Source organism: Lathyrus oleraceus, chromosome 7 (assembly GCF_024323335.1).
Source record: "Lathyrus oleraceus cultivar Zhongwan6 chromosome 7, CAAS_Psat_ZW6_1.0, whole genome shotgun sequence".
Taxonomy (NCBI): Eukaryota; Viridiplantae; Streptophyta; class Magnoliopsida; order Fabales; family Fabaceae; genus Lathyrus; species Lathyrus oleraceus.
In genome coordinates this window covers 101,066,943-101,086,200 of record NC_066585.1, presented here as the reverse complement: position 1 = coordinate 101,086,200, position 19,258 = coordinate 101,066,943, and the positions used below count along the sequence as shown (strand labels likewise).

Below are 19,258 nucleotides of genomic sequence, written 5' to 3'. Positions count from 1 at the left end.
TCACAAAACAAAAACATGCAACAACCATATGACTACCAAACACCACAACAATCATTTCAACCTTTCTTCGACGCATCATTCACACCAATGTCACCCTTCAATCGTCTTGGTCGCCCTCCAATAACTCAAACACAACTCAAATACTCTGGCATGGGTCACGAACTCAACTATGGCAGTAGCGCTTCATTGCATACATAAGACTACGCCGATTTGTCTGAATATCTTAGGCAATCTCCTGCAGGTGGTGGTGATGTTCCTGAACCCTCAGATACTCAAACACCTGGGGTGAATCATCAACGTGGATTAGGGCCACGAGTTCGGGTAGCTATGGGATGTGGGACCGAAGCTCGGTTAGGTCACCCTGGTCAACGACATTTGTCTTTTTGATTAACATACGCATATTAATATTAATATCAATTGGTCCGATTTTGATCTTTATCTAAAATATACATTGTTTTTCAAAAAGAATTACGAAACACACATATGTGTCAGACCAATTGGCACCTCCTTTATAACTTTACACACAGACGTCAATTGGATTGAGTAGTGTACCTAGTGCTGCCAGTCCAATTGGCGCCTGTGCGCCACAGTCCAATTGGCGCCTGTGCGCCAATTGGACTGGCAGCACTAGGTACACTAGTCAATCCAATTGACGTCACCTCTCTAAGTTTAAAAGCAGACGTCAATTCATCTGGCGCCACCTCTTCAAAGTATGATACTTTGAAAAATAATCTAAAAGGTGAATTATTTTAAAATATCATTTGAAATTTTGGATTATTTGGGTAAAAAAATCTTAATCCGAGAGTCAACGATGTTCTTAAATTTACTTTAATTCACCATTCCTCCAAGCAGTCTAAAAAGACGATAATCTTAAATTTACTCCGATCTAGTTATCGATCTCAAAAACTCTTATTTATAATATGTTATTCAAATGCAAACGTTTAAAAACTATGTTAGTTTGTAAATAAATAAAAAACTAGTATATCATTAAATATATAAAAAAAATTGTTAATTAAAAGAATATAAAGTATAACTATTTTATTAAAATCATTTTCTTTATTAATTTTTAGACAAAATGATTCTTATTAAACGATTAGACAAATATATTTATTTATCATCTATTTTATTTACTGTTTTTTAAAACAAAAATTTATTAAAAAAACTTTGAAATCTTAAAAATTTGTATTATAAATCATTTAAAATTCAAACTAAAAATTTTTGATTATAAACAAGCTTTTGAAAAAAATCATAAAAGTTAATATAATCCTACAAAAGTCATTTTAAAATTTAGTTGCTACATCTATTTTGATCTAGTTCCTTGTATAAAAAATACATTCTCACTATAAACATACGTAGATAAAAATCTAGACTGAACATAAAAGAAAATCAATCAGTGAATCATGTAGACAAAAGTCTAAAGACGTGAAAGTTGGTGAATCATGTAGACAAAACTTTAAAAAAAAATAAACTAAATTTTTTCCTGAAGAATAATAGCAGCAAAAACAGAAATGGTGTTATAAAAAAACACAGATGGTATAAGTATATAATAATGGGAATCAATTTTGAAAGTGGGTTAGTTTTTTATATTTGGGATTTTTTTTTAATGGAGCGTGAAAGCTCACATTCCATGGGAAAGGCAAAATATATATACTCCCTTAAACATAATACAAAATCCCATTGAAACACTTGAAGGCCTTGTATAACAAGAAAAAACCTTGCAGACCTAAATCATGTTTACAAGTTCCCCAAAACAATCTTGTACCATCCTAATGATTATAAACTAAATCCTAACCAACAGGGGAGGGTACCAATTTAGCACCAGATTATATGAACAAGTTAGTTACATGTTGAAGGTCTTGGTTTTGGTGGCATATAATAAGAATTACCACAATCAATTGGAGTTTGCATAAGCAAATTCGATCTGTCAAATATTATGCGGCCACCTCTGCCAATTCTTCCACGAAATGTATATGGTTGTTGTGCTGACACCGCATTTTTTGTGACAGAATCAGGCGGCAAAATACCTGCCACTGCTAACTTACCAGGAAGTAACGGCTTTGTGAACAATAAAACTGGTTCATGTGGATCCTGCATAGGCCCATACCACAAAACTCATCAACATTCACACTGGATATGAAAGTAAAACGAAAACTTTAAAATTTTGAGGACCTTGCTAAAAATGAGCAGAATCTGTGTAAATATATTTTACCAGTTTATGAGGCCATCCATGTGGAACATGTATCCTCTTTAACTCTTGCTTTGCACTGACTGAAGGAACCATGGGCAGGTTGGTGTCATAGGGATGTAAATTCTGTACAGCAGTAGACCGTGAACGAGGAAGAAGGCTAGTCATGACATCGTCTGAATCAAAAAATTCCTCTTCGCTTGAAACAATCTTGGAAGAGAAGGGAGTAAATCCAGACAGTGCCAAGTTGTCTTCCAAAAATTCTGTTTCATGCTGAAATATATAATTCTACATCAGTTCGCAAGTTTCATATAGTTTATAATTCACTTTCTGGAAAAACATAATAAATTCCAAAGTCCACAAGATATGTGTTCATTGGAAGGATATACTGAACCATTAAAAACTTGAGAATAGAGATTTCTCATTACACAACTGTTTAGCAGAATCCAAAACAAGAGAAAATTCAACAAAGAGCAATCTACCATTGTCTTCATTATGTTCAAGAGGTCTCAAATATCTTTGAATAGATTTTGTATACTAAAACCATTGTGAATGGCAGAAGCATGGGTCAAGACTCCACAGGAATTAACGCTCATAATCGGCTCTAAGTATCAACAGGTTCAAACACAATAAACATATGAAATGATACTCATACCTTGTACTTCATTTGCATCCTCTGTAGTGTAACTTCACTCTCTATTACGTCTCTTTTTCTCTCTTCCCTCTGGTTATGTTTGTATATCAACACAATAAGTAAGAATACAAAAGGGTAAAAATTGGGTAAAACACCCTAGACAGCTTGAAAGTCACACCTTTATCAAAGCTTCCAACAAGCTCTTGGCTTGGTCAAGGTTGCGCCTAACCTGTTTATGCAGAGAGCTTAAAATGAATTCTCGGGTAATATACATTTCAACAGAAACATTCCAATTTGAATGGTTTTTTTTCAACCATACATTTCTTTAAACAGGAGACAAATTGAACTCAACAAAAGCCAGATACTACAACAGCTAGATGTACGATAAAGTGACAAATTGAACTCAACAGTTGAATTTGATTGTTTAAATATAGACTTTGACTTATTTTTAAAATATAGAACACTGTCTGGGTGAATTTGTAGCAATTCGTGATTTACATTCTTCATATCATATAGATAGCAACTCTCTGATGAATTTCTGACTACACAGCCTAAAAAATCATATAGTTTAATTGTTAGCTTCTACAGTATAACAGTTACAATAACACAGAAGAAGCTGGAAATGGATGCAAATCAAATCATTTTGGGTTAACATGACAACTACAGGCAGAATAGCAGCAACGTTGAACTCAAAAATCATGACCTAAACACCAAGATATGTATGTATTACATTCATTACTAAGTGATTTGATTTAACTACTCGCAAGCAGTCTTATTATCAGTCAAATGGAAAGATATAAAGCATGTCAGCAAAAGAAAATTTATTATATATTACACTCCATTAAGGTGAGTGCTTTCGTTTACCATTTTCGGTCGTCTTTCAAACAATTTCCAGCATACAAGCCATGTCTTAAATTAACGGATTTACATCATGGGCACTGTTCATTATTCTCATGGAGTCATTGGTCAAATTATGAACAGCCTTCAGCTCCACAAACTTGTTAGTTTGTTTGTGCTAGGATGACATAGTCATACTTACAAGTTACAACCCAAAAACTGCTACTTGTTTCCAAGCAAATGATTTTTACATTATTTTTTAATAAAAAAAGTGGTGCTGTTAATAGTGAAAGACAGAAGATACCATAAAACCAAAGATTGTGACAATAATGATGTCTTTTTACTAAATTTTTGTGCGAGGAAATATTATATGCACTCAATACATATATACAATACAGTTATAGCATGTAAAAACACATATTTTGGTATGTAGAAACTTGGTTAGAAACATACAAAGTATGGATCAAAATATATTTCAAGAAACTTGTTATTCCCTGTAATGATGAACAAAGAAATAGATCTCTATCAATACTATCAAAATTTGTACATTCACTTTAAGATAAACTAGCGTCCAGACGGACCCGTCTGTCCGCTTTTTTAATGAACAACGTGAAAATATGTACGGTATTTTTTTATTTAATATTAATTTTAAATAGAAGTTATGTAGGAAGTTAATAGTAGGAAGTTATGTGAAAGATAATAATAGTGGTTTCAATAGAAGTCATTATGGAAGTTATCTAAGGGTAAAATTGGTTTAAAAAAATAGACTACACCAAAACCAAGTTTTGTCTATATTGTTATAGATAACAATTCAATGCAAGGATAAACCACAAGGTCATAAACCCGTTACCCCACGCTCACACTGAACACCAGGTCCTCAAACGAGAAGCGGAGCATCAAGCCCAATTTTAACAAGCTCAACAGAAGTCATAGTATCAGAATTAATTAACATGAACTAACCTGGCGAAGCTTTTCAAACGACTGCACATTGTTCTCTCTTCTTTGCATCTGAACAGAAAAAAAAATTGGCTTACTCAACCTAAAGTACTACTTACATTTTCATAAATCAACAATGACTTGATGGAAAACGCATTTTCCCAAAACCAAAGTACAACTACAACAAGAGAACTGTTCCACTTACCCTTCTTGTGTGAAGCCTGTGGGCCTTCTCCCTTGGACGAAAGACATTATATGGGTTGGTGTCATTAACTGCTGGAGCTGGCTGCATGGATAGTGCAGTACATCTTGTCAAATCTCTTCATAATGAGCTTGCAAATCATACAACTTAAGAAAAACAATTAACTATAGCCAACCCAACAAAAGATAAAAATCAAATAACTCTAACTACTGTGGCTAGCAGCAAACTGCTCAAGAGAAAATTCAAATAGAAAACTTTGAAAAGAATAGCTGATCTCGCAATGAAGAAAACTAGATTATGAATAAGAAATTGAATTAAGCAAAAATTATTGCCAATAAAATTTTTAAAATGTGTGACAAAAAAAAACTAAGGGCCTGTTTGAATCTCTTCTCAATTTTAATTTTTAAAATCTGTTTTATAAATCTATTTTGCAAATTTGTTTTTGAGAAGAAAAAAAAAAGAATTCATTTGGTAATTCAATTTTTGAAAACTGTTCTAAAAATTAAAAAGTGAAAAAATATGTTTGATAGTATAATTTGTAAAAACTATTTTTTTTGAAATAGAACAATATAGCTTATTTGATAATCTATATTTTAAAAATCTGTTTTACTAAATAAAAATAATTGTGATATATTTTTTGAAAATATAAAAATTCAGCTAATATACATTTAAGTTCATTAAAATATTTTTAATACTTAATGATAAAATATACAATTCACTTGATGTATAAAAATTATATTTGAGTGTTGGTTTGAATATATATATACAATTCACTTAATGTATAAAAGTATACAATTAAGAGGATTAATTAGAGAGAATAATTGAGAGTGAGAATTTTAATTTTCATTAACAATAAATGAAGATTAACAATAGATTGAGAGTGAACTATTATAATTAAAAAATATTGCAAGTAATTACTATATCGTGATTAATGAAACAATGTTTTTTTTTTCAACTTACCTCAATTGAAAATTGAAAAGTAAAACTGAAAATTGAAAAGTAAAACATATTTTGATAGTTTCAGTTTTTTAGATTTTAAAACACTGAATTTTAAAAGTGTTTTTAGAAATAGTTTTGAGAAACAAATGTATCAAACAAGTTTTTTGTTTTTCAATTTTTAAAAATTATAAAACTGTTTTTTAAAACAGTTTCAAACAGGCCCTAAATGACTAAGATAATGTCTATGCAAACCAGTAAACATTTGAGGATATCGAATGCACCTATAATCCAGTAACAAAATTGGACATCATGTCATGTCTATTCATGCAGAACATAGAGATAGAAGCTAAAGAAGAAAACTAAAAATATCTAAAATAAAAGTGTAGAAGGCCGGCTCAATTGGGTAATAGAACAGATGAATCTTATATAAATACATAAGAACTGAACTTTAACACATATATATTAACATATCAAAGACAAAATGTATTAAATGTAAGGTTTGAAAGCCAACCTGCAAACGCCGCAAAATAGGCTTTAACCACTGTATTCGCTGCCAAAGACATGCAAATAAGGGGTAAGGCATCAATAACTTTGATAAAAACTGACTAATAGAAGCATACAAAGAGAAATTATCTAGATTCATAGCACAGCTTCAGTGCCCACAGTTATTAATAGCGGCCACTCCAGGCGCTATCCCGGGATTCTCTTCCGGTGCGGCAACCCTCCGCTACGGAGGAGCAGCGCGCATCCCAATTTTGGATAGCGACCGGGAAAGCTGGGATAGCGGGTCGCGGGAGCGGAGCGCTTCTCGGCCCGGAGAAGTATTCTTCTTTTAGGGCTTTTTTGGAGTGAGGAAAGACCTTTTTACCCTTAAAAGATTTTAAAATTAGAAAATTTATTATAGTCGTTCGTGTTTTCTCCTCTCTCCTTCGCATTTTCACCTTTCTCCATCGTGTTTCTACTGCTCGCTGCTTCTCGCGTTTTTCGCTCGCTGCTACTCTTGCTCTAACTCTTCCTCCGCCTCAACTGCTTCAAGCTTCTCTCTATTCTTCTTCTATTCTTCTTGTTTTCTGCTTTTCTATTTTGTTCTCTATCTTGCTCTTCTCTATTCATTGTTTTTCTATTTGTTTTCAAGTTGTTTTTTCTTTCATATCATTGTTTTTTTTTCCTTTCTTTTAAAATATATTGATTTTAGGATTAATATATGTACATTTTTCATATAATTAGTCCAAAAAGTTATTTAATCTACATTAAATATATAGGTAGTTTATTCATATAATTAGTCCAAAAAGTTATCCCGTTATCCCATTTTTTGGGTCGTCCGCTCCGCTCTGCTATCTGGGATTAACAACTCTGTCAGTGCCTTAGATTGATCTATCATAATAAGTTACAAAGAAATAGACGTAAATCATAAGATTCAAGATAGCTGGGTCATTGAAGAGATAAGGTGTTATTTGAGACCAAAAGTTTCCTTTTTAACTCAAGAAAATTTTACAACAAAGCCATAGTGATGCTTTATGGCACTAACTCTTGGGTGGTAAGGTAACAATAAGAGCATAAGCTGAGTGTTGCAAAAATAAAAATGTCATTGTGGATGAGTGGAAATAAAAGAGAAGATTGGAAATAAATGTGAGAAGAAAAGTGGGATAACAATTCTCCAATAGTTAAGGTAGAAGGAAGCCCTAGAAAACGTCTAAGTGAAATAATTAAAAAGACATCTAAATAGGCAATTGAAAACCTTGTTTATTAAATAATACAGCGACATTTTTTATCCATGCAGCCAACCGCATCTAGTAGGTGGTGGGAAACCTTTTGTTACTGTGGTTTAATTCATTATGGGTTAAGCATAAAATTATAAGAGGAAACACCAGCATAGATAAGTGAGAGATGGTTTAAATTCACTACAGTGTCATCCAACTCTTTAAGGACACTTTATTATAATCTTCCCATTGATTAAGCTAGTGAAGTCTGAGCCCTGAGATATATTCTAAAAGTCTTAATGCATCCCTCCACCCATTAGCATTCACATTGTCATGTGAAATATTCATAAACACCAAACGCTGGTACAGTCTAGATCTCAAATGAATACAATTGATATAAATTCAGAAAGTTAAAGTGATAAACAAAGGAGGTATACCCCTCAAAAGAGTCAAATTACATACCTTTTCTTTCCAATAATCATACACAGACTCGAGAATTGTGTATTTGACATTTAGAGATTGTAAGGTCTGAAATTTAAAAACAAATTTTGATAAGCTCAATAGGAATCATATCCAAAACATATGCAAGATAATGTTTGTACTGCAAGACATATGAAATGCACTCTGAAACTTCAAAGACACTCCTACAGTATCAAGAACAATAAATGATAGCCTAAATAATGAACTTTTTGGAGAAAGAGAAACCGATAGTGGATTGGCATCGCCATTTAGCAAAAGACTGCAAATATTCAGTGTTTTTCATCAAACGAAAAAAACAGTAAATCGATATCCATGAATCAACAGTTAACCTTCAAAAACAAGACACTAGTTCATCATTGGCATAAGATGTTCAATTCTGCACTCAAACCCTTAAAAAGAAAACTTGAATTTCTTTAGGGTAGTGTTGTAATTTTTGGTTTTAAAATCGATGTACAACTCTCTTACAAGAAGAATCTTGTCACCTATCATGTCGGTTTTCTCAATACTAACTGTTGAACTAAAGTCCACTGCGCTGCGCCTCCACATAACAGCTCAAAAGAGTTCGCTCTTGACAAGGCTTTAAACCATATTCAACAAGTGGTCAAGAGATAGATAGACCATTGCCATAACCATGCTTCTTAATTCAATAAAATTTCAGCGCAAAGTATGGTAGGTCTAGTTGTTATATGACTCTTGCATGGGGGGGTGTTCCAACTGCCAATGATAAAAACCATTATTAGACAGGTTTGACGGAAACTATTAAGGTTTCAACTAGAGAAACCAAGCAGCAGTGCCAGCACTTTTCAAAGTATTGTCCTTCTAGGTTGAATTACATAACTTTCTTTCAAAATATCACCCTTCTTGTTATCTCACAAATTTGACTTGAGGTTTAATGATAAGTCACCCAAATGAGGTTCTTGTATGCACATTTGCAAAAGAACTTTTAAAAGGGTTTAATTAACAGTGTTAACGTCATCATCTCCATAATAATTGGAGATTGTTTTCTTGTTATACTACAATTAGGTCCTAGCTTATACACTAATGAATAACCCTTCAATGGTTTAATTAACACTGTTAATGCCACCATCTCCATAATACTTGGAGGTCATTGTATTAGCATACTACAACTAGGTCTTAGCTTAAACACTAACAAATAATCCTTCAAGAACCAGAGGTAAATTTCTTGTTCTTAAGTAACCAAACACAAAATAGTTGGGTGATATTTCTTTTTAGAAAAGTACAACAGCCAAACCAATCAACACAGAGAACAAAATTGTTTCAAGATAGATTCTTAACACATAAAGACCCTGAAAGAGTATGACCTCCATAGCAGTTTCAAATCGTAGTAGCACAGGAATTGGCGAACCAAGAGTGGCTGTTAAAAGGCCAGCTCTTTCACGAGCTTTATGATCCAACACCTCCAACTTGAAAAGAAGACTCTCAAACCTATCCATTAAAGTAATATACATAAAAAAATAAAAATAAAATTTTAAAAAAAATTGAAGAGAAAACTGTTATATAATGCATAACTTATATATTGAATTTACAGGATCATATGAAAAGACAAGTAGTATCATACAACCAAAAACTCAATAGAATATAAGGTTGATTCAAACTATATGAAAAATCCTTGTTGAGTGGCATCACAAGATTTCAGGTCAGTCACACGTCAGGCAAGAACACAAAGCTAAAGATGAGCCACATCATAATATAAACACTTACACGGCCATTTTGTTAAATTCTAAACAAACAACCATTGTGTAAGAGTAGGATTTATGTTGAGTTGTTTTTTATGAAAACAGTGATATTTTATTCAATAATCAAAATCCATTTATTAATAATTTCTATACAAAAAATAAATTAAAAAACAACGCACTGGTGGAACAGAAATGATAGTTAAATTGCAAAATGATTGAACTTAATAATTTATTTAATTTATATTCACCATTCAAAAAAATGAACCTTATAATTGTTGTTAAAACAAACCACGATCAATAGTACCCCTAGATTTTAAGCACGCTACACACACATAACTGAAAATCATTGAAGAAAGTCAGAATTCAGTCTAAAAAGTTACATTTCAGGTGTCAGAATATCCCTTTCTTCATTAAACTCTGAAAGCCAATCCTCGTCTTCATTGTCCAAGTCATACTCAACAAACTCTCCAATCTCGGCCCTAGCTGCAACAAAATAAAAGAACTCTCAGCATACAAAGTGGAATATACAAAAGAACCTTCTAAAATATTTCATATATAATTCAATTATCTTATCTGGTGGCAATACCTCCTCTTGCACGCAAATAGGAAGTTGGTTGAACGAAAGTGCAAGAATAGTCCCTTTCATATGTATCCACATAAACAAACTGAGGAGTGGGTATTTCAGAGGCCAATTTCTTGCTGGGAGCATGTTGAACATGGGCCTAAGAAAAATAAATAGAGTTACTGATGAACTTAACATTGCATTTTTAATGGTATCTTTCCTATTTTCAACTTTTTACAGAGGGGGGAATTTATGATCAATTTCTTAATACTTCATATATTAAGGCGTCAGTTCTACATAGTTTACCATGATATCATGATTATCTAAATTAAATAACAAAATTATGCAGATTAAGACAATTTTGAACAAGTGAAAACGCTTGAGATGGTACACCGGCTGTCACATTGAACCCTTGATGCTAAGTACAATCTAGTACGTAGCATGCAGGCACCAAAAGGTTACCCCCAAAACAAAACGAATAACTGGAAAACATGGTGCAGCAACATAACATTACAAGGATCCGTACCTCATGTTCGACCTCAGGAACAATGCGTAGCAATTGGGAATTACGAGTAGATGCGGGTGTCTCGTCGTCTTCAAAGTCCTTGAAGGACTTGAGGATGGGGAGCTTCTTGTGAATGTCAAGTGGTCGAGGTCTGAAAGACAACCTACTCATTTCTACTCATCTATTCATTCCCCTTAAATTACACAGTTTTGAATCTTTTCAATGCCACCAATGTCTTCAACTGCTGTGGTTAAAGCCGGATTAAATGCCTCGAGAAATACTATTGGAGAGAACTTCCCTAAAGAAGTGATTTACCACACCATCAAACAAACGAAGCCTTTGACAGCCCCTGGTTCTGATGGCATGCCAGCTTTCTTCTACCAAAATAACTGGGAAGCTAATGCTTTGATCTGATTATTACAAAAATCATTGTTAATAGACTAAAGTTGACTTTACCTGGTATTGTGGGCTAATACACGAGAGGAAAAAAGGAAAAACAATACTGGTTTTGTTGGAACTAAATTAGGGTCTATCATTGGATTGAGTGGAACTTCATAAAACAATTGCTCATTTCTAAAGATTTCCCTTCTAATTGGAATAATCTTATCACGAAGGGTGTAAATAGTAAATACGGTTTCTTTCTCTGTTTTATTAAATGGAAGATCTTGCCCCTTTTTACCAAAAAGAGGTTTCCTATAGAGTACCAGTTTATATATTTAATGCTGAAGTATTTTCATGTCTCGTTGTTGAGGCTCGAGGGAGGAAGGTCATCCGTGGAATGCAAGGCAGGCTCCTCTGAGATATCCAACTTAATTGTTGTCGATATTGATAATAGTATTATCTTTTGCAGGGACACTAAGGAGGAAGCTAGGGAACTTCCTAGTATCCCAACCCTATACCAAACAGCTTATGCTTGTGAATCAAGACAAATTAGAAATGTCCTTCGGCAGACATGTACTAGAAGATAGAAAAAATCATTTCCAAAGGCGGATGAATATTAAGCCTATGGAGAATCCAGCGCGTACTTTGGCCTGCCAAACATCCTTCAAATTCTTCTAACCAACATCAACCAAATAGACTCTTGTGGGGTAATTCTAAAAATGGTATGTACTCTGTTAAGTCTGCCTATTTCAACACCAAAGCATGGAAGAACTCTGACAAAAGTCAGCACCTCCAAAAGGGTGGAGGTTTCATGTTTTTTGACCTAAATATTCAAAACTAATAATTCCCCCATACATATACAAGATATACTATTATGGAAGAAACTCAATAATAATAATACCATTCCAGTAAGAAAAAAATCTATGGAATTTCATGCTCTTTAACATGGCCTAGGTCTTGTGGAAACAGTGAACCATACTTTAAGGTACTGCATAAGCATTAAGGCTACTGAGTTAGGGTTAAGTTCCCCTTTTGAAAACAAAAAATTTAATCAAATCGCAAATGAAAGAGTTCGTTCATAGAGTATTTGGTGGGTTGGGATATACCTGTACCGAAATCAGTTTCAAAAAGCAATGAAGATCCCTAAATAGTACTATTGCGAAATCACAAAAAACCCTAAAACAGAAGAAAAGAGAATCAGTAATCGATGTATGAAATGGAATCGAAAAAACGTTTTGAAAGTAAATAGAATTATAGCGTTGTAGTACAGTGGGATTTGAGATCTAGATGCAGTGATTGAAATTGTTATGGCGGCAATTTGTGGCGGAAACCTAGCAATTAGGGTTCGAATTTGCTTGTGTGTTTTCAAGGGAATAATAATACGATGCGATCTATTAGGTTTGTTTCAGTTCTCACAGTAATTACTAATAATTTTTCTACTCACTCTTGCAGCCCTTATGAACCAGTTTATGCGAAAACAAATATCAATTGGGGTGGTGGCGCAGTTGGCTAGCGCGTAGGTCTCATAGCTACTGAGTGATCCTGAGGTCGAGAGTTCGAGCCTCTCTCACCCCAATAAAACTCATTTTTCGAGTATTTTTTATTTAGTTTACTATTACCACATTTACAATTTTACTTAAAACTCCGAAGTTCTTACACCATCCGACCTTAGCTCAGTTGGTAGAGCGGAGGACTGTAGTTGGTTTCAACAGATAATCCTTAGGTCACTGGTTCGAATCCGGTAGGTCGGATATATTTTTCTTAAAAAATGTACAAAATAATGTTCAATAATATTGAATATATGGTAACTTCAAAAAATATTTAACCGATTAAAATTATTTTTTAGAAATGAAATTTCCTTAATTTTATTATTTTTAATGGTTGATCGAAGTTCGGAGTGAAGTTATGAGAAACGATGGTTGGATATGGCAATGCAAGAAGAACAAAATTAATTTCAAAGAAATGAAGTTTGAGATCTTATGTTATGACCAAAAGAAAAACATGTCATTAGAATTAAATGGGTTTTCAAAAACAAGTTTATTGAGCAAAGAGACTTGGTAAGGAGAAAAGGTAAATTAGTAGGTCAGAGCTATAGTCAACAAAAAGATATTGATTATACTAAAACTTTTGCATTTGTGACTAGAATAATAACTCAAAGTTATAGTCAACGAGAATGTAGAGACTTGGTAAGGAGAAAAGGTAAATTAGTAGGTCAGAGCTATAGTCAACAAAAAGATATTGATTATACTAAAACTTTTGCATTTGTGACTAGAATAATAACTCAAAGTTATAGTCAACGAGAATGTATTGATTACACTAAAACGTTGACATATGTAACTAGACTAAAAGCAATTATATTGTTATTATCATTTGACGTAAACTATGATATAAGATTATATCATATGAATGTCAAAAGTGAGTTACTAAATGGTTACGTTAGTAAAAGAGTGTATGTTAAACAACGTATGGTTTGAATATATGTTAAGCAATCGTAATTGGACTTATATAGAAGTCATAACTATTTGAGGTCGGATAATAGAATTTTGGTGTTAATGCATGTTTGAGACAGTATAATGGGCTATGCTCATGAAACATACCACACACAAAAAGAGATATGCAAAAGAGATGGCATAATCTCATCCATACTCATGTTAATTTTTCAATCAACTAGCTTTAGGACTTTGAGATATCATAGACCAAATGAGATGAATGCATATAGAAGGGGAATGAGATGAAGAGGGAGGGGGAATGGATCAAAACTCAAATTGATCAAAGATGGACTTTTATCAAATTAATATCATCCATTCATTTTGGGAGATGGAATGTACATTCCATCAATCCCCTAAATTCAATGATATTAACTTGACAAAGGCAAATCAACCTTGACCAAGGCCCAACAACAAGAGTCAAACTCAAACAAGATATCACAATTGGTCAACAAAATTATTTGGCATTTATTCAAATTAAAAATACTAAAATAAGGCATTTAAATTAAATATGGTTTATCAAATTCCTAAAACCTCATCAAAACACCAAATAAATGGCCATGAGATTTATCATAGGTCAAACAAGGTCAAAGGACCTTGGAGAAAAAATTCAGAATTTTTAAAGACTTAAAAGTATTTTTAAACAATTAAAAATAATCACAAAATCAATTCAATCATGAAAAATATTAATAATGATCCGAAAAATAATTTTAATTCAGAATATGAAAGAGGAAATTATTTGAAATTTTTTGGTGAAACTCTCATATTTTTTGGATCAATATTGAAATTAATATGAATTAATGAAAATAAAAGGAATAAAAGAAAATCAGAAAATAACAAAAAAACGTGGACCACTTGATCTCCCTCATTAATTGAGGTGGCGGATCAAGTGGTCCTCAGCGCGCTTTTGCACCGTGGACTTAAGTCAATGCGCCACAGGGATGGTAATCAGAACCAACGCGTGAGATTAAAACAATTTAAACCAGATCAATGGCTCTGAACACTTCCAGCGCATCGCCGAAGTCCAAAGGCCGGTCATCTTCTCTGGTGACCCTGGCCGAACTAGTTCACTCATCACCATCAAGAAAATGAAAAAGGAGGACATGATCTAAAAGAAAAAAATAGCGTAGAGCACGAATCTGACCTCAATTTTAACTAACTTCATGTATATAGAAAGATATGAGGAGTTGAATTTTGAGGTGTGTCAACTGAGTTGCTTCGATTTAACCTCTAAGCAACTCAATCTTCTTGCCTACATTGGTAGGACTTTAGACAACCAAAGATCCAAGAGAATTGAGTGGAATTGAGAGAGAATCGAATAGATGAAATTTTCTGGAAAATACCTTCAATGCAGGTCTGGATTCACTTGTTCTTGCTTTTGCTCATGCTTGATCTTGCTTAGGATGCTTGCAGAAGTAGATTAGAATGCACAAAAGGTCTTGGATCCCTGGAGCTTTGAATCTCAAAACAGTGAGATTCAAACTCAATTTCCAAAGGAAATTCTCAGGATTATCCTCTCAAATGGAAGGGTTTGGTGTTTGGGATCAAAGCTAGCGCGAAGGAGTCCTCAATTCTGAGCATATGGTGCTCTATTTATAGCTGAATCACATGATATTTTCACCTTACAAATGAGTTTCCAAAATTGGCAATGAGTGATGCATGTGTGCATGGGTGTGTACAGGCCCATGAGATCATTCCATTTGATCCATAATTTAGTGTGAACAAGTCTAAAATCAAATTGGAGTGCTAGGCAATTGTACATGTAAGCTTGAAGTTTGATTTTTGCCAAATGATGATGCAATGTTCAAGCCATGCGCAACCCATTCAAATCTTGTCCAAAATGGATGAAATTGGACTCTTTGGAAAGTTTAGATCAAGAGAAACAACTTTCATGTTCAACACTTTTTCATTTGGAGCTTGAAACATGGAGAATTTTGAGGTGGAAGTTTGGAAATTTCAACATGTTGAAATTTTTTCTAAGTGTCAAGCCATATATCTCAATATTCCATCTTGCTTAACTTTTTATGTGAGCATCAAATGAGAAACGTGTCTTCATAAATGTTGTATCTCTTTCAAAGGCCTTCAACATGGTCACCAATTTCATGTCATTTGGATTTAGAATGATAGAGTTATGCATTTTTGAAGTTTGGAAAAATCACATGTTCAATGACATAGGTCACAAATGACCTATAATGTAACCTCATATCACATGCTCATAAAAGTTGAATTTGATCTCACTCCAAACATCAAAGTTGAACTATACATCAATAATTTGATTGTGCAACTTGGAAATCTTTCATCTCATAAAAATTGAGCAAGTTATGACCTTGGGAAGTTAACTTTTAAATTAGGGTTTAGACAAAATGACTTATAATGTTTCAACATAGAAAATGATTTTACAAGCAAAACTAGCTCTAGGTATCAACATGAAAGTTGTTTGTAATGTCATTTAGAGTAACTTTGATCTTGGAATCATTTTCATATGGTGAAAACTGTTTTGGTCAGATGAATTTATTTGGCCAACCACCATCAACCAACTTGCTAACCTTCAATTATTTTGACTTTCTTGGCTCATGGTAGATCATATATGCATAAGATGATGAATTTTGAAGTGTCCCTTGAGAATTTTTATCAATTGGTGAGATAGCTTATTGGAGAAGTTACTCAAGATACCTAGTCAAACTAGGGTTTCCAAGGCAAATCACCCTCAAACTCTTGAAGAAAACTTGATCAATATATCATGTAGGAATCAATGGAACTCATATATGATGCTCATAACCATTCTTGGATCAATTCATAGTTGTGCTCTTTGTCATGAGGGTCTCAAACCCTAGATATGAACTTGATGAATCAATAGTGATCATGCCCTACCTACAAAAGAGTTAGGCAAATGCAAAGACATGTTTTTGTATTTTGGTTAGTAAAATAATAATATACAAGTACGGTACAATCACATGGGGCTTGGTGATCTCTCCCAAAACAAACTCAATGAAAGAGGGGTAAGGAGGATGCCAAGGTATGATCCCAATGCATATGATGAAATTGCATGAGGGATCTTAGGGTCAAAATTGGGGTCTTACGGTATGAATAATGGCAAATGAATAAGGCTTGAAAAATAAAGTGCATTAAAAGTAAATGATTGTGAATTAAATGTTAGTTGTTAATGAGTTAGGAGTTAGTATTGATTTCGCTTTAAGTCATTCTTTGGAGAATACTCAACCCACTTATCACAAGCATGGATCCTTGAACCAATACATCTTCCAAAGGAAGGAAAAAAGGTCAAGTTTCCATATAATACCATGAAAGAGGGGAGACTTACAATCTCACTAACTAGAATGATATGCCTTTTGTGTCAAAAATTTTGCGTTATGTTAAGCAATCGTAATTGGACTTATGTAGAAGTCACAACTATTTGAGGTCGGGTGATCGGTTACCATTTGCACTTAGTTTTCATCATCCATCCAACATGAATATTCAAGAATCGGTAACACTTTGTTCTTTCTTTTAGTTGATTTCCTAAGTTTTATCGCATTTCATAATTCCATTCTTGTTTTATGTTGTATTAGTAGTTCATCTCTTTTTGTCGCATTTTATGCGTGTCCGTGGTAGTTCTATTTGGTTTCCAGGTCCAACAATAAGCCCGAAAGATGCGTAAGGAAAGAATGGGAGTCAAAAATGGTTTGCAAAGCGAAATATGCGTAAAACAGGGGGCTGACACGACCCGTGTCGGCCTGTGCAGAAGTTGGAAGCAAGAAAGCAGAAAACATGGGGCTGACACGGGTGCTCGTGTCAGCTGACACGGCCCGTGTCAGCCTGTGCAGAAGTTGAAAGCAAACCAGCAGAAAATAGGGGGCTGACACGGGTGCCCGTGTCAGCTGACACGGCCCGTGTCAACAAAGTCTGAGTGAAAAGAGTAAAGAGGGAGCCAACACGGGCGCCCGTGTCAGCTAACACGGCCCGTGTTGGCCAATTCGCTCATTTTACTGATTTTTATCTTTCCAGTCTCGTGGTAATTCCGGAGGGCAGTCTTGGTATTTCACGATGCTTTTGGATTATTTGGAACTATTTAGTCTGCTATTGGTGAAGAGAAAAAAGACTTTTTGATGGTACGAAGAATAGACAGAAAAGAGCCAAGAGCTTTCAAGGGGTTTAGAGAAGAAAAGATTTTCAAGATCGGAAGAGATTGAAAAGCAACCTTCATCACCAAAGAATTGTAATGTCTCTATTTTGTAATTTGCTTTCTTTGAATACTATGAGAAGCTAAACCCCCAAATGCTAGTGGGGTGTCCCTGAGTTGCTTATGTATGAACAATATTTCTATGTTTTTATGATCATCAACATTGTTCTTAATTCAAATTATTATACAAAGTTCTTAATGCGTTTTTCTATCGGACAAATAGAATTTTGATCTATGGTTAGGGTTTAGGTCGGACAGACCACCTTATCGCTTTTTGTATAATAATACTTCGGTATAATCGCTTAAGAATAAGGATCAAACTGTAGTAGCCGTAAATTCTTGTTATAATTGCGTATTTCTTAACGTCATTTTGAATAGCTAAGGAATTAAGATGGACAATGACTGTTAATGGTTTTCAGCTAAGGAATTAGAGAAAACAATTCTTGAGAATCGGCGTTGAATAATTATAACGTAAATATTATATAATATGGAAGTAGTGTAGTACAAAGCAATTCATACATCTTGCCCTAGCATGCTTTCTTATTTCGATTAAAAGATTTTTATACAGTTTGTGTAATTTATTCTAGTAATTATCATTTCGAAAACAATCAACAAACCCCCTTTGATCTTTTGTTTAATGGAATTATTGTAAAGGCTCGTACTTAATCCGCAGTCCTCGAGATCGATACTCAGGATAACTCCCATTTTATTTCTACATCGGTGCAAATAGTACACTTGCTATTTTACCGATCAAGTTTTTGGTGTCGTTGCCGGGGACTGCCAAAGTATAAGTGAATAATAATTCAGTTGAAATTTTGTTGCTCTACAACCAAAATTTTATTTCTCTGTACTATTGTTTCGTTTCATAAATTCTAATAATTATCTAATCTTTGTATGCGAGGTAAGGCCTCAACTAAATTTCTTTTTGACGCAGAACTAGAAAGATTATTGCGTGCAAGACGCCGAAAAGCTAGACTGGAACTATCAGAAGCGACCCTCATTATTTCTGAGTCTTAAAAAGAAGAAGTTGCTTCCGTTCATTCGGAAGACTCCGACACCGTATCTGAAACGATGGTTGAAGCTCCACCTCCCGTGGAAAGACTTCTGGGTGACTATGAAGGTGCAAATGCTCCGACTGGAAGGTTAAGAATAGTAAACCAACCGGTGAATGTTGATCATTTCCAGCTACACCCATCAATGATTCGTCAACTCGAAAGGAGACCGTTCTCCGGAAAAATCAATGAAGATGCCAACAAGCATTTACAAAGATTTCTGACCATGACGACATCGTTGAAAATTGAGGGACACTCAGAAGAAGCTAAAAAGTTAGTGATGTTTCTGTTCACATTATTGGAAGATGCCGAATAGTGGTTTTACTCTTTACCCGTGGGAAGCATTACCGCTTGGCAACAAATGTAGACAACATTTTTGAATGAGTACTTCCCTGCCTCTGTTTATATCCGTAAGAGATATGACATAGTTAATTTCAAACAGAAGGAAGGAGAGTCACTCGGAGACGCTTACAAGAGGTTCAAGC

The 19,258-nt window shown here is 34.0% G+C and overlaps 1 protein-coding gene and 2 non-coding genes across 3 annotated transcripts; 2 read left to right on the top strand and 1 right to left on the bottom strand.

Moving 5' to 3' along the window:
• Positions 1 to 1,623: 1,623 nt before the first annotated feature.
• Positions 1,624 to 12,488, bottom strand: LOC127100944 (uncharacterized). Its single transcript, XM_051038254.1, has 14 exons — positions 12,327 to 12,488; positions 12,165 to 12,234; positions 10,699 to 11,087; positions 10,197 to 10,332; positions 9,991 to 10,093; positions 9,236 to 9,359; positions 7,896 to 7,961; positions 6,245 to 6,283; positions 4,798 to 4,878; positions 4,617 to 4,664; positions 2,998 to 3,048; positions 2,841 to 2,909; positions 2,210 to 2,458; positions 1,624 to 2,088 (listed from the first exon to the last, which is right to left on the bottom strand). Exons 3-14 carry the CDS (start codon positions 10,846 to 10,848, stop codon positions 1,837 to 1,839), a joined length of 1,368 nt encoding a protein of 455 aa, XP_050894211.1. The 5' UTR covers positions 10,849 to 11,087; positions 12,165 to 12,234; positions 12,327 to 12,488; the 3' UTR covers positions 1,624 to 1,836.
• A 60-nt stretch (positions 12,489 to 12,548) lies between these two features.
• Positions 12,549 to 12,633, top strand: TRNAM-CAU (transfer RNA methionine (anticodon CAU)). The gene is given in 2 exon segments: positions 12,549 to 12,586; positions 12,598 to 12,633. It is a non-coding gene; the product is annotated as a tRNA-Met (tRNA).
• An 87-nt stretch (positions 12,634 to 12,720) lies between these two features.
• TRNAY-GUA (transfer RNA tyrosine (anticodon GUA)) lies at positions 12,721 to 12,809 on the top strand. Its single transcript is given in 2 exon segments — positions 12,721 to 12,757; positions 12,774 to 12,809. It is a non-coding gene; the product is annotated as a tRNA-Tyr (tRNA).
• Positions 12,810 to 19,258: the final 6,449 nt, after the last annotated feature.

Excerpts from the sequence above, each read along its gene's own strand:
- LOC127100944 (XM_051038254.1), bottom strand. The coding sequence starts at position 10,848 with ATGAGTAGGTTGTCTTTCAGACCTCGACCACTTGACATTCACAAGAAG. Across the intron at positions 9,360-9,990 it reads GATATTCTGACACCTGAAAT|GTTTGAGAGTCTTCTTTTCA; the intron begins GTAACTTTTTAG and ends TTTAATGGATAG. Across the intron at positions 2,910-2,997 it reads TGTTGGAAGCTTTGATAAAG|AGGGAAGAGAGAAAAAGAGA; the intron begins GTGTGACTTTCA and ends AAACATAACCAG.